This window comes from Dromaius novaehollandiae, chromosome 13, assembly GCF_036370855.1.
Source record: "Dromaius novaehollandiae isolate bDroNov1 chromosome 13, bDroNov1.hap1, whole genome shotgun sequence".
In the NCBI taxonomy this organism is placed as follows: domain Eukaryota; kingdom Metazoa; phylum Chordata; class Aves; order Casuariiformes; family Dromaiidae; genus Dromaius; species Dromaius novaehollandiae.
In genome coordinates, this window is record NC_088110.1 from 2,935,752 (window position 1) to 2,954,136 (window position 18,385).

Consider the following 18,385-nt stretch of genomic DNA (forward strand, 5'->3'; position numbering starts at 1 on the left):
TTATGGAGAACAGCAGTATATGGAGTTACCAGATTCCCTTTTTAATTTCTAAAACAAAGGGGAGTGAAAGCAGTAGTGTACGGGATCTGATTTGATGTGGGTTTCTCACAAAGACATGTGGTAACTTATGAATGGAAAATAAAAGCAAATTGCTTTTGGTACTACCAATGCAAGCTGCAGCCTAGAACCTTGGCTAGTCAAGACTATACTGCTCAGCTCACACTCCATAAATACAGATGTTCAAGTCCACAGCGAGTTTAGCGAATGGCACTATTCTTACTAATAGGAGGTGTTGGGGCTAGGGAGAATTGAGTTCTGTCTACCTCCAGGTTAGGCGTGTGGATATTCTGTTCCATGAATACATGATGTTTGAAGTGCTTTAGTGCTGAAATTTGTTTTGTTTTGTTGTAGCGATTTTGCCCAGAGGCAGACTCAAAAAACATGTTGCAGTGTTTGAAACAGAATAAGAACAGTGAAGTGATGGATCCTAAATGCAAGCAAATGATTACCAAGCGCCAGATTACACAGAACACAGGTATTCCCTTCCTGTGGGGGTAAAAATAAAGAAATGAACTGCTTGCCTGAGGTGGTGGGTGATCTGCATGACTGGAAGGCTATTCTCTTCATTCATTCTTCTTTACAATTGTCAGTGCACGTGCTTTTCTTTAGCCTCGTTGCTGAGAGCCAGTATGCGTTACTGGGTCTGCTTTGTTCCTCTGATGCACTTACTGCAAGTTGAAATTCTTCTGTGGAAAAAATACTATTTTTTTTTTTCTGCCAAAACAATATTTCTGGAAGATGTTCTATCAAAGTTCTTTTGGAGTGTTATGCTCTATCTGAAGAGATGAAGTTCCGTTGTGTTTTCTTTCTCGGTTAGATTACCGCTTAAATCCAGTGCTCCGGAAGGCCTGCAAAGCAGACATACCCAAATTTTGCCAAAATATCCTGAGTAGAGCCAAGGATGATACAGAGTTAGAGGGACAAGTCATCTCATGCCTGAAGTTGAAATACGCAGACCAGGTGAGTAGAGATGATGCACGTAAATAGGGACTGTGCGGGTATGTGCTGAGCAACGCTCATTGAATACTAAATGAAACTTCGACTTGTGGCGTGTTCAGCCTATGTAATGTGCTGTGCCTAAATGAATTTTTATTCTGCTGTACAGTTGCCACAAACTACACAGATTAAAATGCAAGGTGATTGATTTATGAAAAGAAAGCTCATGGAATGGGTTAATGACTTTCTCCGCTTAATAGCGTCTCTCTCCAGACTGTGAGGACCAAATCCGAGTGATAATCCAGGAATCGGCTCTTGACTATCGGCTGGATCCCCAGCTTCAGATGCATTGCTCTGAAGAGGTAGGAGAAATAACTCCCCAGCTGCTTATTCAGGATGAAAACTCTCGTCAGGAGCTTGGAACTGAGAAGTTTTGTCATGAAACAGATTTCGTGTTTCTTAAAACATGAAATCTACTAATATAAAACAAATTTCACCTGCTTCTGGCTAGTTAGGTTCTCTGCTTGCAACTTTTGCCTAGCGTGTAAGAATTGCAGGTTCCTGTGTAGTGGCTAGGATGAAGTAAAGTTTGGCATCTGGCATCTTGTCAGTACTTATGACCATGGTCATATATTGCATTGCTATTGTGAAAAATGAGTAGTTGTTCACTGGCCTTGTCAATCTTAACTGGAATACAGTCAAATTTTGAGCTTTTACTTTTATTAGCTTAATAAGCCATGTCTCAGGTATTGTTTACTTCATGTCTTAACAGTATTTCTATGCAATTTTTCTCCCTGCCTTCCTCTCGGTATAGCAATACTGACTTCTTGATGTTGGATTAAGAAGGAATGCGTATTGAATGAGCCAGGTTGGATTTCTTGTGATGGACTAATGTGCTGAGATACAAATGTGTTGGAAGGCAGAATGGTTGTTGTGTACTATTTTTAATGTTAGAATACTTTTTTTTCAAAATAGATTTCCAACTTGTGTGCAGAAGAAGCAGCAGCTCAGGAGCAGACTGGGCAGGTGGAAGAATGTCTGAAAGTGAATCTGCTGAAAATAAAAACAGAAATGTGCAAGAAGGTAAAGGAATTAAATGGAACATGCCGTAAAAGGCATCCTGTCCCTGCAGAAGTCAGTGTTCTTAAGTATTCTTCCATGTCATACCCCAGGCCACGTTCTAGCTAGTGTGAAGCCAAAGCTCTGCAGATTTCTTTGCCCATCTCAATTCTTGCCTGCAGCAATTCAATTCAATTTCAATTTGCCAGTAAAAATTGTGCCTACAGTGCAGTGTACGCTGCTGTTCCAGAACTTGGATCCATTCTTGACTACGGTTGCCAAAGTTTGTTGTTAGTAATCTGTTTTCTGCTGCTGTGTCAGTTGCAAGCTTCCCAAATGCTGAATATGGCCTAGGCACTGGCTGTGATTGAGTCGTGTGAACTGCCCCCATAGCTGTGGCATTTATTTCAATTCTAGCTGAAGTAGCTCTGCTATATTGAGCTTGTATTTTACATTAATATAGTATTTGGTGATCTTAACTAAGCTCACCCTTATAAAGCAGGACATTTAATCCAGCCTAGACCAGCATTTGTACTCATATCTAGTAATGGTATTGTTTTTCTGTGATCGTGGATTAAGAGAGATGATCCACCTTTCAGAAACATTGAGTGGTATGATCTGTATTGTTTTGTTCTCCTTCCTTTCTTGAGATGTACCTATAATTTTTCCTTCCCCAGGAAGTGCTCAACATGCTGAAAGAAAGCAAAGCAGATATATTTGTTGACCCAGTGCTTCACACAGCCTGTGCCCTAGACATCAAACACCACTGCGCTGCCATTCCACCAGGAAGAGGACGCCGTGAGTGTTTATGCTTTACTCATACAACCTGTTTGTCCTGAGGGCCTTAAGCTGCATTCTCCTACCAGTATTATCTTAAGTACCAGATATTTCTGCCAGTCCTTTGCGGGTAGTGAGGTGGAACTGCGCCAGAGGTGGTAGATGCCCTTGTTCAAGTCATGGCACTAGAAGGGTTGTCAAGAAGTGTTTTAGTTCTGCCTTGTGTCCAAGGCAGGAAATAATTCCTCAATGCTAATATAATATCCTTGCAGCCTTATCTGCAAATTTAATAAGTATATGTTACGTTCCATCATTCATGTGATTACTGAAAATAGTGCATGATGCCAAATCTATAACCCTTCTGTAAAATCCCTGCTCAGTAAATCCTTCCATTGAAAAATGAGCCCTTAAGTACATGGACTGAATTTTTCAATGATGTTTATCTCCACCCTGTATCAGCTTCATATAGGATACAGCTCCCAGGCTTGCTTATGACAGTGTTATATCAGACTGTATCAAAAACTTTTCTGGAACTAATAAGCTTTTTCCTCTTACAGAAGCAAATCAGATTAGTTTCACAAGATCCATTCTTGGCAAATCCCCCTTGGTCCTTCTTTGTGTCAGTAATTGTTCCTAGTTTGCTTTTTTTGTTTAAGTGTTTTTGATGGATAAAATTAAGCTGAAGTATTTTGATCCTCTTTTTTTCCTCCTCTGCTTAAAGATGCATATTTTTCTTCTCTGGTCTGCCAGAAGATAGGCAATCTTTCCTACATTTTTTAAGCTCACATAGCTGCTGAAGGCTTTGAGATTTCATCAACCGTTTCAAGTCCCCTAAGACAGAGTGCAGCAGGTTCAGGCCACTTGAAACACTTATCTAAATATTTCCTAACCTGTTTCTTCCCTGTTTGGGGTCAAGCTCTTGCCCTTTGTTACTACTGTATTAGCTAGCTCACTAGTATATATGGCTGTTTAAGAAAAGCTAGTGCAAAAAAAAGTCTAAACATTTTTGTTTTCCTGAATTTGTATATAGAAATAGGCCAAGTGTTTTCCTGGTCATTATCTTTCTTTTATGATGGCTATTGAATGCCTTTCCGAAATTCCGCATATCCTCTGTTTATTTCTTGTTTTGTCTCAATTCTTTTGATGTGTGTTCTGGTGTGTTTGCACTGAAGATATGCGGAAGTATAACTTAAAGAGGGATCTGCCACTGAGTGTTTGAACTAACAATTGTGTTTAAAAATCTGGAGTTAATTTAAGGTTTAAAGCTTGTTTGCCTGCTATGAACAATAACTCTCCATTGTAAAGCAGAAAGCATCCAATTAGGAATTATTCAAGTAAGGCAGCATAAGTATAAAGGACACATGAAATGTCAGTGTCTCATTTGAACTTCTAACAGAGCTTATTAGCCAATTATTAATTATTATTATAAATATTAATTCTAATTATTATATAATTAATTGTTAATTATTGTTAGCCAATTATTCATTATTAAGAATTAGCCAAGTTGGTCTGTAGGCCAGTACCCAGTGTAGCCCAGTACCTTGTAACACCATTTCCTCTGCACAGAACTCTGAGAATGCAGGAAGCGAAACCTTTCCAAAACATTGTTTACCAAGAAAAACACTTAACAATCCTAAGCAGATTTATTGTGTTTTTTTCCTGAATTTGATCTTAGTTCTCACTAAAGGGTGATAGCACTGAATTTAGAGAACAGCTCAATAAAGGTTCAGATTTATAAAACTTAATCTCATATAAATCACATGAACTACATCTTGGATATGTAACGTCAATCTTTTATCTTTAGAAGTCAAAATTCCTTGCCTCTCAAAACATATTAATCATAAATCTTTATTAAATTGCTAGCTGCAGGAGAAAAACAGGGTTTTATAGACTCTGTCAGATTAGCTAGTCTGTTTAAAAAGCTGTGTAGCTGTCAGTCTTAAGAATTGGAATGTCCCTTTCTAGCGATCTCTTCTTAGCAAACCACTGAAGCCACTGTTTCTAGTTTGTAATACCATCTTCTACACATTACAGAAATGTCATGCTTAATGGAAGCTCTGGAAGATAAGCGTGTGAGGTTGCAGCCTGAATGCAAGAAGCGCCTTAATGATCGTATTGAAATGTGGAGCTATGCTGCAAAGGTGAATATGTAAAGCATTTCAGTAAACTACTTCATTTTTTTGGCATTGGTTCTTTCGTTAAACTGATTTGTTGTAAACTGCTTATTAAAAGCCTGAGCTCCTGAGCTGTAGTGAAATTAATGTGTCTTTGATTGAAGTACAGCATTGAGTTTAATCCAGAAATGTGAAATCGAGCCTCCTTTTTTTACTTATTTATATATTCTTTTTTTTCCCCTGTATCTGGGATGCATCCTCAACAGTGCAGAATTAAATAGTCTTCTGGGCATGCAGGGCTTGGTCTCCTGTCGAGAAGGTTTAGGGCAGTGAATGGGGTCACCAGAACTTCCTGTTATAAAGCTGTCTCCTGAGCAGTTTTTCGTTTAGATGAATCATTACAGGCCTTCTTGCTTGTGGTTCAGGGCAAGTCTGACTGTGGGAGGAGGCAACAGCAGCAGCAGAGATTAAACCTCATAAATGACCTGTCTGAGTCGCATGCAAAGCACAGTTCTTTGGCTCATTTATTCTCTTCTCACCCCTAGGTTGCCCCAGCAGAAGGGTTTTCTGACCTTGCCATGCAAGTTATGACCTCTCCGTCCAAGAATTATATATTGTCTGTGATCACGGTGGGCATCTGTGTACTCTTCCTGATCGGCCTGATGTGTGGACGCATCACCAAGCGGGTGACAAGAGAGCTCAAGGACAGGTAGAGCCTGGATTGCCTGCTGAAGAGATGCCTGCCCAGTGCCCAGTTTTGTACAGCCCTCCTCTGTATAGTCTACCCACCCCCTCTTGTGAGAGGAGAATAAAAAAAAAAAAAAAATTAGAACAGCAGCAGGTGTTGGCTCAGTTTTCCCATCCTGGATCTCATCCACGGCATCTTCATCCTATGAAAGTTTGTGTGCAACATTGGCAACCCAGCCAGCAGCTTTCGTTACCCCTTTGTTAGCAGACTCTCGTTTACCTGCCTGTAGACAAGTCTCTATTGTACTGTTGGAACTGCCTTCACTCTCCAAATCGGACTGACATGACCTGCAGCTCAAGCAGTTTTTAAGTAAATTTTTAAAGAAAGACATATATCTGCATACCAACTGTATGATTTAGGTAATGGTTCATACTGAAATATAGTTATCCTCTGTGGCTGGGTGAAATTGAGGCAGGAAATTAAAGGGTAAATTGCATCTTACACCACAGTTGGCCTTGTTTTGGACATCTTGCTCATCTTATGTAAAGCATCTTCAGAGCATAGTCTTGGACAACCTAAGGACACCAGTCACTGGTGTCATCTTCTAGTGAATATCCTGCTTTTGTTACTGTGGATTTTTTTGGCTGAAAAGATGTCCTCCCTTTCTTCCTCTACCACTCGCAAGATAGAATAAAATACTGACCAGGATCAAATACCATGTGAGCTGTACAACTTGTATTTCAGTAGATTAAAGACGTGGTGTACACACAAGGCATATACAGCCTGTCAGTAGTGTACAGTGCTGCTGTCAGTGGGCATTAAGTGCCATGACCAGTTACGCAGTCAACTTTATCAGTGATGAGGCGGAAAAATTTTAACACTCCGTTTATTTTACTTTGCTGCTGCTGAGCTATTACCCTTCTGAATTAACTATCTACAGATGGTATTGACATACTGGCAATAGTGTGCTTTGCCAGTGATGTGGGATGCGATTGAACAGTCAACATCTCTAACTGTAAAACAGTTGCTTGGGGTTAGTGCAGTGGTTTGTAACTGACCTGTCTGGGTCTTAATTGCTTGAACTGAAGCACTGAAAAGTATTTTTAGTTTCCACAAGTACAGTTGATTAAGGATAGAAACTGGCATTTCCTGGGATGTAGGACACAGGTGCTGGTCCAGGATACCAAGCAGGAGAGGAGGAGGTGGGGGATGATAGTGTTGCACAAAGGGTGGAAGTGTCTGGATCTTGGAGGGAAATAGCTTTCATGTTGTTACCACCAGTGTGCACGCTTAGGCTATATATAGTTATACTTCCAGAACCTGATACTCATACCTGAAAGCGCAAAGAAGGTGTCTTGAAAAAGCTACACCTTTAGTTGTGAAAGCTACTTACCACCATCTTTGTTCCCCCAGTACAAGGAGTGGAGGTCATAGGCCACATGCTGTGGTTGAAACCTGAGGAGTTAGGTTGAGTGCGTTGCTGAAACCTAGAAGTGACTGCGTGAGAGTTGGCATGTACAATAGGATGTATTTTATTAGCCTTTTAGATGTGCTCACCTGTGTGTGCTGCAGTAAAAATCATGTGCCTAAAACTGTCCACCTTAGGCTGAGGCTTGAACCGTAACTTTCTTTCCCCACTTAGTGCACTGCTAGGTAAGATCTGACATTTCCAGCCCTCTGCACTGTTCTCTAGAGGAACAGTGGAGATGATCTGAGACACTTTGGATGTGGACCAGCTGATTCTAACGATGCTGAGAGTACAGAATGGTGTGTATACAAAATACTGTGATGGCTTTTGCTGCCTTTACGAAGTGCTAGAGAGGTGTACACAGCTAAGTTGTTTGCAGACATATCTTTGTTGTCCCACTCTGAGGATGGACAGCGAACAACTAGTGATCTAGTTGTGTCTTAAACGGTAGTCTTTCATGAGCTCTCCTGTTTTTAAGTGAAAGTATTGTGAACGCAAGGCAAGCAATAGAGAAAGTCTGAGCGATGAAGATTCAGCAGAGAACTGGTGTGTGTGATAGGATTCCAGTTAAGTGGTAAGTAGAACAGCAATTAAGCCTCAGTTCCTTCTCTCAGGCCTGTTCCCTGGTGCTAATGCAGGTTAACTGGCTCTCTGTAGGCATGAACTGGTAGGGAAAAGGAATGGTTGATCACATTTCTTGAGGTAGTACAGGTGTATAACACACTCGGATGTTAGTTTGGCAGTTAAAAAATCTACAGTCAAAGTGCTGAAGTGAGTTACTACTGTAGAGATGGGGGAGTGTGTTCACAGAGCTGCAGAGAAGGGAAATGGAATCTCTGCGCGCAGTCTTGCTTGCTTGGCCCAGGTCCTGCTTTTTCGATGCCTATCAGGCATAATTAGCTTGCTCTTCAGAGGGAGAGGGTTTTTCTGTTGTGACTTTTGAGGAGGCATTTTGTAACCTGATTAGCCTGAAAAGCCTAGTTACGTGGCGCATTGTCTAGAAATGGCATTTTACCCAAAATTCCAAATGGCACTGCAGTGAAGCATTGCAAGTTTGTAGCCGTAGTTCTGAATGTAATCCTGTTCAGGCTCTGAAAGTAACTGCTGTCTTTACTTTCCGATATAAGGCCTCTAGTTATTTGCTTTTTAATTTGGAGAAGGTTAAGATACAGGAAGCAAATTTCCTCTATTTTTGTTGGTTTTGCAGACAGTGCACTGATGTATTTTGGCATGACACAAATGTTAGACAAGAGTAAGAGCAGTGCCCTAAATGGTTTAGAGTGTATGTTATTCCCTGGAATGTGTGGCTACGTCTAGTCCGCACATGCAAACCCATGCACTTGTGTTCTTCAAAGCAGTGTTCTCAGTCCTTAACTGCCTGCGGTCACAATCCCTGCTGGGTGACTTACTGCTGAGACTTTCATCTTAGCTGGGCATCTGTACTGCTAAGGAGATTGCTTAGCAGAGTTTCACACCAATGGAATAAGCACTAGACAGCACTGGTGCCTGGAGAGCTGCATTAGGAGGCTCCAGTCTGCAGTATTTCTTACTGCCAGTAGATTCACCTGGGAATTTGCTTTCACTGTGAGTGCTTGGTGATAGCGTTATGAGTATGCATCAGGAGGTCCACAAAGCAAAAGGTAGAATACTAAAGTTTCTACATGATTCCTTCAAATGCCTCTGTTTGCCACAGGGCAAACTTACCTTTAAAAGGTGGGTCTTTGGCATGACCTTGGTCAAAGGACCCAGGCTGTTTTGTCATTAAGCATTACACTATTCACATTTTAAAAAAGGGCCTCCTGACAGTGCTAATGACCAAGTATGCTTTTTTTAGTGACTGGAAATCTACCAATCCCAGTCTTGAAATGTTTTCCTACTTTTCACATATACCTAAATATCTGGAGGTCTCAAAAAGCACAAAAAACCCTCACACAAATGCTCTTTCAAAAATAACCTGTTTGTGCTGTTGCCAACACAACATCTTGCCTACAGGCAACCACTTTCCATTGCAGGGAAAGAAATACATGGTGGCGAGAAACATTGCTGTTGCCTTTTAATTTAAGGAAGCCTTTTAACTTTCATGATCTAATTGAAAGTACTAGAAATGCCTGTGTCAACCAAGAAAAGAGTTGGAGCAAAACTTCTGGTCCTCCTTCCTTTTTATGACCCTCACCTCTTAGTGGAGAAGGCTGCGTTCCACCATGTACTGCATGAGTCTTTCTTCTTATCATAGCAACGCCTTCTGTTTGAGAGCTTATTCTAGATACGGTTATGCTGATGCTCCTGGGGATATATGGAAAGGGTAGATGACTGATAACTAGCATGGCATGCAGCTCTCCTTTTCCCTCCTGCTGCAAGGGCTAACAAGTTAGCTTGCATTTCCCAGTTGACAGCATGTGTTTAGATGACATGGGTGAGGGGGACTGTGCATCATGTACACCTCATTACTTTACTCTGGCTACCCCATTAATGTTCATTCTTGTTGACTTTAAGGAAAAAAAACTTATTTATTGTTTATCTAGTGGGTCAAATCAAGTCCTTTGGCTTTGTTCTGACTTTGGATTCCCCTTGCCTTGCTTTTGTCATTCAGGCTGTTGTAACTGATGTGGATAGGAACAATATTTCTTACACTTCATGTAACATTCAGCTAGTCTGCGAGTTGAGTACCTGTGTGTCTGTGTCGCTGAAAAGGGTCTGAAAAGCCCTCTTGAAGTTCATATAATTCTCTAACAAAATCACTTAAGCATTTCGCCCTGAATCTGACCTTTGAAAATCCATGCAAATACAACCATCTTGCTCTGAAAGAATCCACAGTAAGCATAGTGTGCAAATAGCAGAGGACTCTGACACAGCAGACTTCAAGTCTCAATACAGAAACTTACTGTGTGTGGGTACAGTAGGGAAGAAAATGTGATAGACCAGAGAGATCGCTTAAATCTGATGTGGTAGAAGTGTGTTCAAGGTGGATGGTGACTTCTATTAAAACACAACTTTATTATTTAGTTGAAAGATTGTAGTGCTTTTTACTTCGCCAGCTTTGATTTACAAGGGTAGTTCTGAGGTGTGTGCGAGTGCATGAGTGTGGTACAAGATCAGAGCATTTCACCTAATGCTTCTGTCCCCATTAAAATAGCTCTGTGGACTCCCAACTGCTTTAGTGTTGGTTTGTATAAAAATACATTATTGCATATGGTTTTAGCCTCTTAAGGGCAGCTCCCAGGTACTGATCTTTGCACAGGCTTTCCATGCTGAGGCCAGAACTGAAGGTAATGAGCCACTGCGGCAGGGCACGTGCAGATACCCGGGAGCCCACTCGCAGTGAGGGCTCGCCCCAGCGGGAGGGAGCACGGACTCACTTGGCACGGCTGTTCCCACCCGATCCCGGTAGCGTTTTGCATCACGTCGGCTGAACGTTACCTGTAGGGGCCGGGAATATCTCCCTGCTCTTGCTGGTGACAAGCAGCTGCCGCTGCCTCTTTGCAGAAACATCCCAGTTGGTTTTTGCAAAAGAGCTGTTTCTGGGTGGGTGGTTGCGCCCAACTCCACTGCGTTGCCCCAGGGAATTTACTGACTGAAAGCACATGTGCAGCTGGTGGCCTGGAAAATACAAAAACAGGGGAAAACAGAAAGGCGCGACTTTTGCCCGTAGATTATGCTTTGACACTTGTGCTGACTGGATGTGATCAGAAACTGTGACTAATGTTTGTGTTGGACTGAAGAAAAAAAAATACCAGAGAAACTAGAAATGTTTGTTTGTAGGGGAGGGTAAGAGAGGGGGATAATACAGGTACACTTAGTGATCTCTGACTAGTATATAGGGACGATATTGCGAGCCTCCCCAGATAGTGTACAAAAGAGACCCAACAAATTCATATTGTACAGCAAAAGCTGTTTTGAATTTAGTCTTTTTTTTAAAATGTGACATTAACAAGACTTTTTTTGTAAATTGTTTTCCTTTCTGTGTATAAAATCCTGGCCGTTTCTTGTTTTTACATGTTCATGCTGTGTAATTTTGAGATGTTACTGAGATTCTGAACATAATGTGCATTTTTTTCTGTACAGATGAAATGGGAGAATTTAATAAAAAGAGTCTGCAGGTTTTTACTTGTTGTTTTTGGATTTTTTTTACGACTCGCTGGCGCTAAACCTGGTCCCTCTCGGTCTCGGTTTGAGCTTCCTTTCTGAATTGTGTCATGTTCCAACTGCGAGAAGCCTCCGGGCTCTCCAACGGCCCCTCAGGGCGGGGGGCGGGGCTTCTTTCCCCCCTCCCACCCGTAGCAAGCGCGCGTGGGGGGAGCGGTGGCGGGCTCGGATTGGCGCATGCGCGGTGACGCAGCGCGCAGGGCGGCTGTCGCGCCCCGTGTGGCGGCCGTAAAGCGCGGAAGGTCAGTCAGGCCTCCCCCGCCTCCAGGTAAGCCCCCTCCCCCCCCCCAGCCCCGCCGCCGCCCCCGGTACCGGCGCCGCGTAGCCTCCAGCGCCCCTCGTCCCGCCCGGCGGCCCCTGGGCGCGCTGGGCCGCGGGCCTGCCTGGGGGGAGGCGGGCTGAGGCGGCGGCCCCCGGGCAGCGCGGGGCCTCCCCCCGCGGCCCCTTCCCCGCGGGTTCTCGTTGGAGGCCGCTGCTGTGGTAACGCGGAGGTTTGGGGCGCGGCGCGGGCGGCCCGCGGCGGGGCTGGGGCCGAGCCCTGGATCAGCGCGAGGGCACAGCCATAACCTGCTTAACGCAGGCGGAGCGGGGGTTAGCTGCCCCGTTCCAGCTTTGACCGCTGTCAGCTGTGTGCTGCTGCCGCGCGGGGAGTTCCCGGGAGCATCCTGTGGAAGCAGCGCTGTCAGGAAGCGCCTCTGCAGCCGCGTGCTCTAGCTGCTGAGACCGCAGCGTTAGCATCGAGCTGCTTTGCTCCCTTGTTAACCTTAGCCTTTTTAAGGTAGTCCACGAAAGAGTTCAGTGTGTTCTGTCTGTGCTCGTTGACTTTCCCTAATCTCCCCGTTGTTGGCGAGAGAGCGTTCTTGCCCTTTGTTTTCAGCTCTCCTCTTGTTCTTCGGTCGTTGGCAAGTTGTGCTGCCACCAAGATAAAGTGCCATTACCATACCCATTACTTGATCTGTCTAAGTTTAAATTTTAATAGTAAGACTGTCCTTTGGGGACTAAGTAACTGCTGTCCTGTTTGTTTACTCATCAGCATGCACGTGTTCACTTATACCCAATACACCATGTGATATTTGCCACTTCCAACCTTGTATATAATAAGATAAGCAGGAATGTGACTCTCGTCTTTCCTTCCTAGAAGGAGTGGTACTGAGCAAACGTCTGAACGAGTCTAGGGTTGTGCTTTAAGAAAACTGACAAATAGCTGCCAGGATGTTTCTCCGATTACTGTCAGATGTCCGGTGGCGGGCAGCTAACCCGAGATGGAGAAGAATGACGTGCTCCCGGCGAAGTACCTCAAGTACAGCAGAACCTCATCCAATTTCCTTGCCAGCACAGGCGCAGGTTGTCATCTGTGGTGGTGGAATCATGGGCACATCAGTGGCATATCACCTTTCCAAGCTGGGTTGGAAGGATATAGTCTTACTTGAGCAGGGCAGGTAAGGATTAAGGTTTTCTCATAACAAAAATAGACAGAACATGCATGCACTGGAGCAGCATCTACTGTAATGTGTTATTTTTACCTATTATCTGGTGTTGGAGCCATGGAATAGGCTTATACTGAACATCAGTAGTGAGTCCTACTGCTTCTTCACATGCACAAGGCACCTGCAAGGTGCAGGGTATCCCTTGTATGATGAAGCCATAAAGGCTGCTTCTAAAAAGTCCTTCCACTCCGCTTTCCATCTCCTCCACTGTGTGAGACAAGAGGTCACAAACTAAAAAGACCTGAAATCTGAGCTTTTACATTTACACTGAGCTTGTACTCAACCAGTATTATGATCTTGCTAATTTCTCAACTGATTCCTAAATAAAGAGACTCGGAGTGTAAGGTATTTTCATTTACTAAACCTTCCTCTGCAAACTCTTAGCTATGAATGTTGAAGGTACTTGCATGTAGGTGTGGGAAATAATGTAGTGGGCAAAGTTACTCGCATTTTTTTTATGTATGCATATGTTTGCAGGAGGTTTCGATTGACATTCAGGCCTGCCTGCAGCGATTTGAGCTGTAAGGGTTAGAACAGCTTACATGTTTTTGCCCTGCAAGAAACATACTGGCATTAGGAATAGCCTGAGAGAGATATGACTAAAGTTTGTCTGTGTTTTACTCACAGGTGGTGAGTATGCAAAAAATAAAAATAAACACATGTAGCTTTCAAAGATGGAACATTTTAACAAAATATTTATAGTGGAACTAGAAGACCTAAAAATCTGTATACACCATCCAGCCCCCAGTGACCTTCTCTGTAACTGGGTGGGGATAGGTAAATGAAGCGTTACGCCACTAGCAAGACTTCAAAGAGATTTCAGGAGTTGTGGAGGTTATTCCATAGACGTGTCCTAACCACAGCCCTGTTAAAGGCTTTGGTTATCTAGAGTTTGTCTATTACAGGGATTTAGTGCCTCTCTGTAAAACAGTTAAGTCCATTATAGTTTGGTTGAATACGAGGTAGAGAAAGACTTTGCATGCTGTTTGGCGAGTTGGATCTGAAGCCTGTGCCTGAGTACATGGATCCTGTTTGAAGTTTACCGTGCAGCCTTTTCCTGTTGTCTAGATTTCTGCTTCAGAAGTGGATTCCTGGTGTTTTCATTAAGGAGTCTGGGGACTTTGGCATGAGACAGTGCTAAAACGTGTGTTTGGGAATTTGAAGAGGTGTTTATCACAGCAGCTTCCAACACCTTAAATGCACACTGGACGGAGAATTGTTACCTTCTAGCTTAGAGCTTCCCACCTGATGCTGTTTCCAGGAATAATTAGCTATGACTTCTTGACTTTGCATTGCTGGGAAGCAGGGAGTGTCAAGATCTTCACAGCTGCAAAGAGGAAATTGAGAAGTCTTCTCTGAGACCTTGTAAGCAATGTCTTTCCGAGTGAAATTAGCTGCTAGGAGTGTAATCCTTACTAGTTTAGGTTGGGGTACAAAGACCTCATTTGTAAGCAGTGTCTTTCCAAGTGAAATTAGCTGCTAGGAGTGTAATCCTTACTAGTTTAGGTTGGGGTACAAAGACCTCATTAAAGATCTTCATAGAATGACATGCTGCACAAGCTCAGTCTATGTGCATGCTCAAGGGAAAAGAAAAATGTCGTATTAACAAAAACCTTAGCATTAAATTATGGTAAGCATAGTTAAACGTGCTTCAGCTGTTTCTGTTGTGACTGAGAAAGGACATAGCAAAAAGAGAACCTTTCACAACTGATTCTTGTGCTGAATTTCTGTAAGAATATGGAGATGATAGGCCAAAAGTAATTTTGCCAAAGGCTTGCCTGGCAAATGGAAAAGTACAGGATTGCTTTAGCAACAGGAAAGATGGCTCGGAAGTATTGTGGAAGCAGGCTGAGAGAGAGCTCTGCTTGAATCTAATTGTCTTGTCTTCACCTGTCTCTGCTGCAGAGAGTTTTTAGTAGGTCTTCTATCTTTACAGCAGCCCTTCACCAAATAGTTAGATAGACAATTGTTTAAGGGCAGTTTAGTAAGGGAAAAGAAACAGGTGTACCTGTCTCCTGGTAGTTGCTACACAGTAGGAGGGCCAGCAGAGATGTAAGACCCGAAGAAACCCAAGTTTATTTCCACCGGAGGGAAATCCCACTTTGAAAGAAGAAACAATCGGGTAGGCTTGAGCATATGATCAAAAATCTTTTTAAAGTGCTTTCTTTATAAAATTACAGAAATGAGCTGCACCAAAAGCACTCTAGAGGTTGCATCTATTCCTGCATCATCCGACTTAGAGTCTTTAAGTTTCTCTCATGTGACAGACCTGTCCTGAGAGGCAAAGCTGATTAAACTGGTTAAGCTGTGGCATCATTTAACTGTACATAGTGGTATTTAGCTTGCACTATGGACAAATGTGGGAATACCTTTTTTCCTTCTTTTGGTTACTTCATTTTACTGGTAGGTAGTTGGATATTTGTGCTTAATTAATGGTGTTCTCTGTTTATTGATCTCCTTTGTGTTGCATAAATTAGGTATTACCACACTCTGCAGTTAGAGGAGACTGAGAAAGGGATAGACCAAGTCTTGAAGACTGATCGTTGAGTGCGTGTTAGTCAATATGCTAACACGTTTTTAATGCCTACTATAGTTAAGGGAAAGTTAGCGCCAAGCGTTTAGTCATACTTTAGACAAGTCTAAGCAACTTTTAACAGCGTCGTAAAAGGCTCAGCTGCCATCTTAGAATCTAGGTGTCCTGGGTTTCAGCTTACTTCTCTGTCCATTTATACATGCTGCTCTCCCGGTGGTGTTCACTAATGGTGCCAGCTAGTTTCAGTTGACGCCTTATTGTGTAAAAGAAGTAATGAGATAGTACCTTTTTGGTTGAATCAGACGACTGAAGAATGTCTTTCATGAGATGAATTAAAATAGCAGCGAAAAGAGGGAGAAAACGGGTGTCTTAACTGTTTTCCCAAAGGAACTTTGGTTATGCTGAGTATGATATGCAACTTTTGTTCCAGACCCATGATTCTTTACGTATTTTGTGTAGCTTGCTTGTAATAATTTTCTTTCAAGTAGAGGGTAGGGTTTATTAGTGTGTTAAACTCTTACGACCTTGATTTGATCTCTGAAGAGTTTGTCTGTGTGCTAGCAGTTCTAGTTGATGCAGTTGATGCGATGCTATGCTGTTGTCTGTGGCACCTCTCCTGTAGCTTTTGTGCTTTGTGTTACTCCATGGCACAATGGGATACTTCACAGCTAACTCAAAGTGTCTCTTGCTGTATCTTGAAAGGAGTAAAAGTTTTATTGCCATGGTAAACAGGTATCTGAAATTTGCTAGAGAGAAGTGCTTTTCAACTTGTTGATTCTCAGAGGGGCTTATTTATGTACTCCTGGCTGCAAATTTCCATCTCTGTATTAACTAGGTGCAGTTACAGGGTTTCACGCTTCTGTGGTAGACTCCCAGAGAGATTGTCGCGCTTTGGGTTTTAACAGAAGAGTTTTTGGAGTTTGTTCCTGAGAAGTTGTCTGTGCTGTTCAGTGAAATGGGATGCTCGCATAACCAAATCGGGAGATCTGTGCTAGTCCCAGGATCACAAGGACGAGAGCTGTCTTGTAACAGTGTGCTGCTGTGGATCTGCATCTGCACCATGCAAACGCCCTAGCTTAGGTTAGTACAGGGGAGATGTGTCTACAGCAAAGTACGAAGCTATGGGAGAGCTACTTTTATCTGTAACGAAGAAAAAGACAGTTTCTTTCCCGTATACAGCTAAAACTAAGCTTGGTATTAGGAATGCTTGAAAGATTTCACCTTTGTCTGGGAGTGCAAGCATCTGATTATGTTATCTACAACTAATAGTGTATTTCAAAGGTGGAAGATGCTTGATGTACACAGGTTAACGTCGCACTTTTGAGATCTGAAGCAGTCATTACCAGCATCTGTGAATTTTGTTTTATGCTGATTTTACTTCCGTGTGCAGTGCAGCAGACACTGATTACTAAGAAGCAAATCTGTGATGCTTTGTGTAAGTCCTGCCAGCTGAGAGCAATGCTATCTGCTTCGTAGACAGCTTTTGGTCTGATATGTTTGGGGGAAAGGTGGTTGTTTGGCTTGTGCTGTCAGTAGAGCTGCTGGAGCAGCATCCTTGGGGGGTTTTGTTTGCTTCCCCGCATGTCAGCCGGATGAGGCCTTCTTTGCAACTTCCCTTGCAGATTGGCTGCTGGGACTACGCGATTTTGTGCTGGCATTGTGAGCACAGCCAGGCCGGTGGCCATAGAGCTCAAGATGGCAGACTACTCCAACAAGCTGTATCAGCAGCTGGAACAAGAGACAGGAATAAAAACAGGTACTAAAAGTGTAATCTTGGGGAAATTCAATCAAAGCGCTAATACTGAGATACTAATGTAATTTGCAGTGTCTTAGAGTTGGTGGTTCCTGTTCCAAAATGATATACTTAGAGTGAATCAGATGCAAAGGAATGTTACCAATGTGATCAGGAGAATGGGAGGAAGGGAATCAGATGCTCAAACTGAAGGCAGATTACTTGCAAACTGTAGTCATTTTTTTCTGTTGTTTGTAACTTGGACAAATGTAGATGAATTTTTTCAAGGAGACTAAAAAGTGTATTGCAGAGACTAAAGCAAAGGACCCAGTTTCTGCACCAATTCACTTTTCAAAAAGCCAAAAGGGTTAACAGAAGTGCTAAACATAGGCAAAACAAGATATTTTACCGTAGTCTCACTTCTGGAAACATCAAGGAAACATTGTGTTGAAATCCTCCCTCTCACTCTGGCCAAAATGTTGAGGCATGCACCTGATAGGGAGAACTTGTGATAGTTGCCTGGTTACAGGGACTTGTGATATGTGTCAAACTCACCACAGGTTAATAACTGTGCCTGTAATTAAGGCTAGTATTTAGAGGGTGGTATAATCTATTGCAGCTGGTGGTGTTGCCAGCAAATGTCGTGTTTTTAGTGGTTAAAGTTTTCTTCTGGTTGAGTAGGTACTAGATGACGTTTTCTCTTTGTACCAGTAACCTCTCTTCTCTTTTAACTGGTAGCACGTGTGCAGTTTAATTGTTTTTATGAACACAAACAAATGTAGGGCAATGGAGGGTTAGAACATAAGTCAAAATTAAATTGCCTTTTTGAAACGTTGACTAAAGTTCGTTTTGATTACTAATTGATAAGTGGATGCAGGGATCTGGGTTTTCCTGGCTCCTGCATAATGGAAGCAATGGGTCTAAAGCAATGGGTCTGAGATTAAAAGAATTCGAAGATCCTGTCCAAATCTGACTCGACTTTGGTCATTGTCATAGGGTACATGAAGACAGGCTCTATTTCACTGGCTCAGACTCAGGATCGACTAATCTCTCTGAAACGCATTGCTTCATCGCTGAAGTACGTATAAGCAGGAAACATAACCAATCTCGACTTTGCATCAGCTCTCCTGCAGGACTAGTGACGGCATTTTTCTTGTGTTTTGTGGCAGTGTAATGGGAATACCTTGCGAAATTATCACCCCGAAGCAAGTGGCACAGTTCCACCCACTTATCAACATTCATGACCTTGTGGGGGCCATGTATGTGCCAGGAGATGCACTTGTGTCATCTGCCGATGTGAGTCTGGCTCTGGCAACTGCTGCCTCGTGGAATGGTATGAGGTTTTTGTTAATCTATAGAATGCTCTCCTGCCTGATAGGTGTCTTGTT

The 18,385-nt window shown here is 42.8% G+C and overlaps 2 protein-coding genes across 4 annotated transcripts in view; both read left to right on the forward strand.

Annotated features, from left to right (window-relative positions):
* The window catches only part of GLG1 (golgi glycoprotein 1), an 89,464-nt gene extending 78,258 nt beyond the window's left edge, over positions 1-11,206 (forward strand). Inside the window, exons 20-26 of the mRNA XM_064519410.1 lie at positions 412-535; positions 878-1,020; positions 1,257-1,358; positions 1,972-2,079; positions 2,733-2,853; positions 4,867-4,973; positions 5,492-11,206. Coding sequence (XP_064375480.1) covers positions 412-535; positions 878-1,020; positions 1,257-1,358; positions 1,972-2,079; positions 2,733-2,853; positions 4,867-4,973; positions 5,492-5,659 — 873 coding nt within the window. The 3' untranslated portion in view covers positions 5,660-11,206. The remainder of the gene's footprint in view (positions 1-411; positions 536-877; positions 1,021-1,256; positions 1,359-1,971; positions 2,080-2,732; positions 2,854-4,866; positions 4,974-5,491) is intronic.
* A 203-nt stretch (positions 11,207-11,409) lies between these two features.
* PDPR (pyruvate dehydrogenase phosphatase regulatory subunit) overlaps positions 11,410-18,385 on the forward strand; it is a 29,952-nt gene continuing 22,976 nt past the window's right edge. The window contains exons 1-5 of one of the 3 annotated variants that reach the window (XM_026107353.2): positions 11,410-11,513; positions 12,384-12,684; positions 16,888-17,021; positions 17,994-18,075; positions 18,167-18,330. In XM_026107353.2, the coding sequence (XP_025963138.2) occupies positions 12,458-12,684; positions 16,888-17,021; positions 17,994-18,075; positions 18,167-18,330 (607 nt within the window). In that variant the 5' untranslated portion in view covers positions 11,410-11,513; positions 12,384-12,457. Of the gene's footprint in view, positions 11,514-11,691; positions 12,024-12,383; positions 12,685-16,887; positions 17,022-17,993; positions 18,076-18,166; positions 18,331-18,385 lie in introns of those variants that run through there. The other 2 variants (XM_026107356.2, XM_026107355.2) reach the window with 2 other exon arrangements.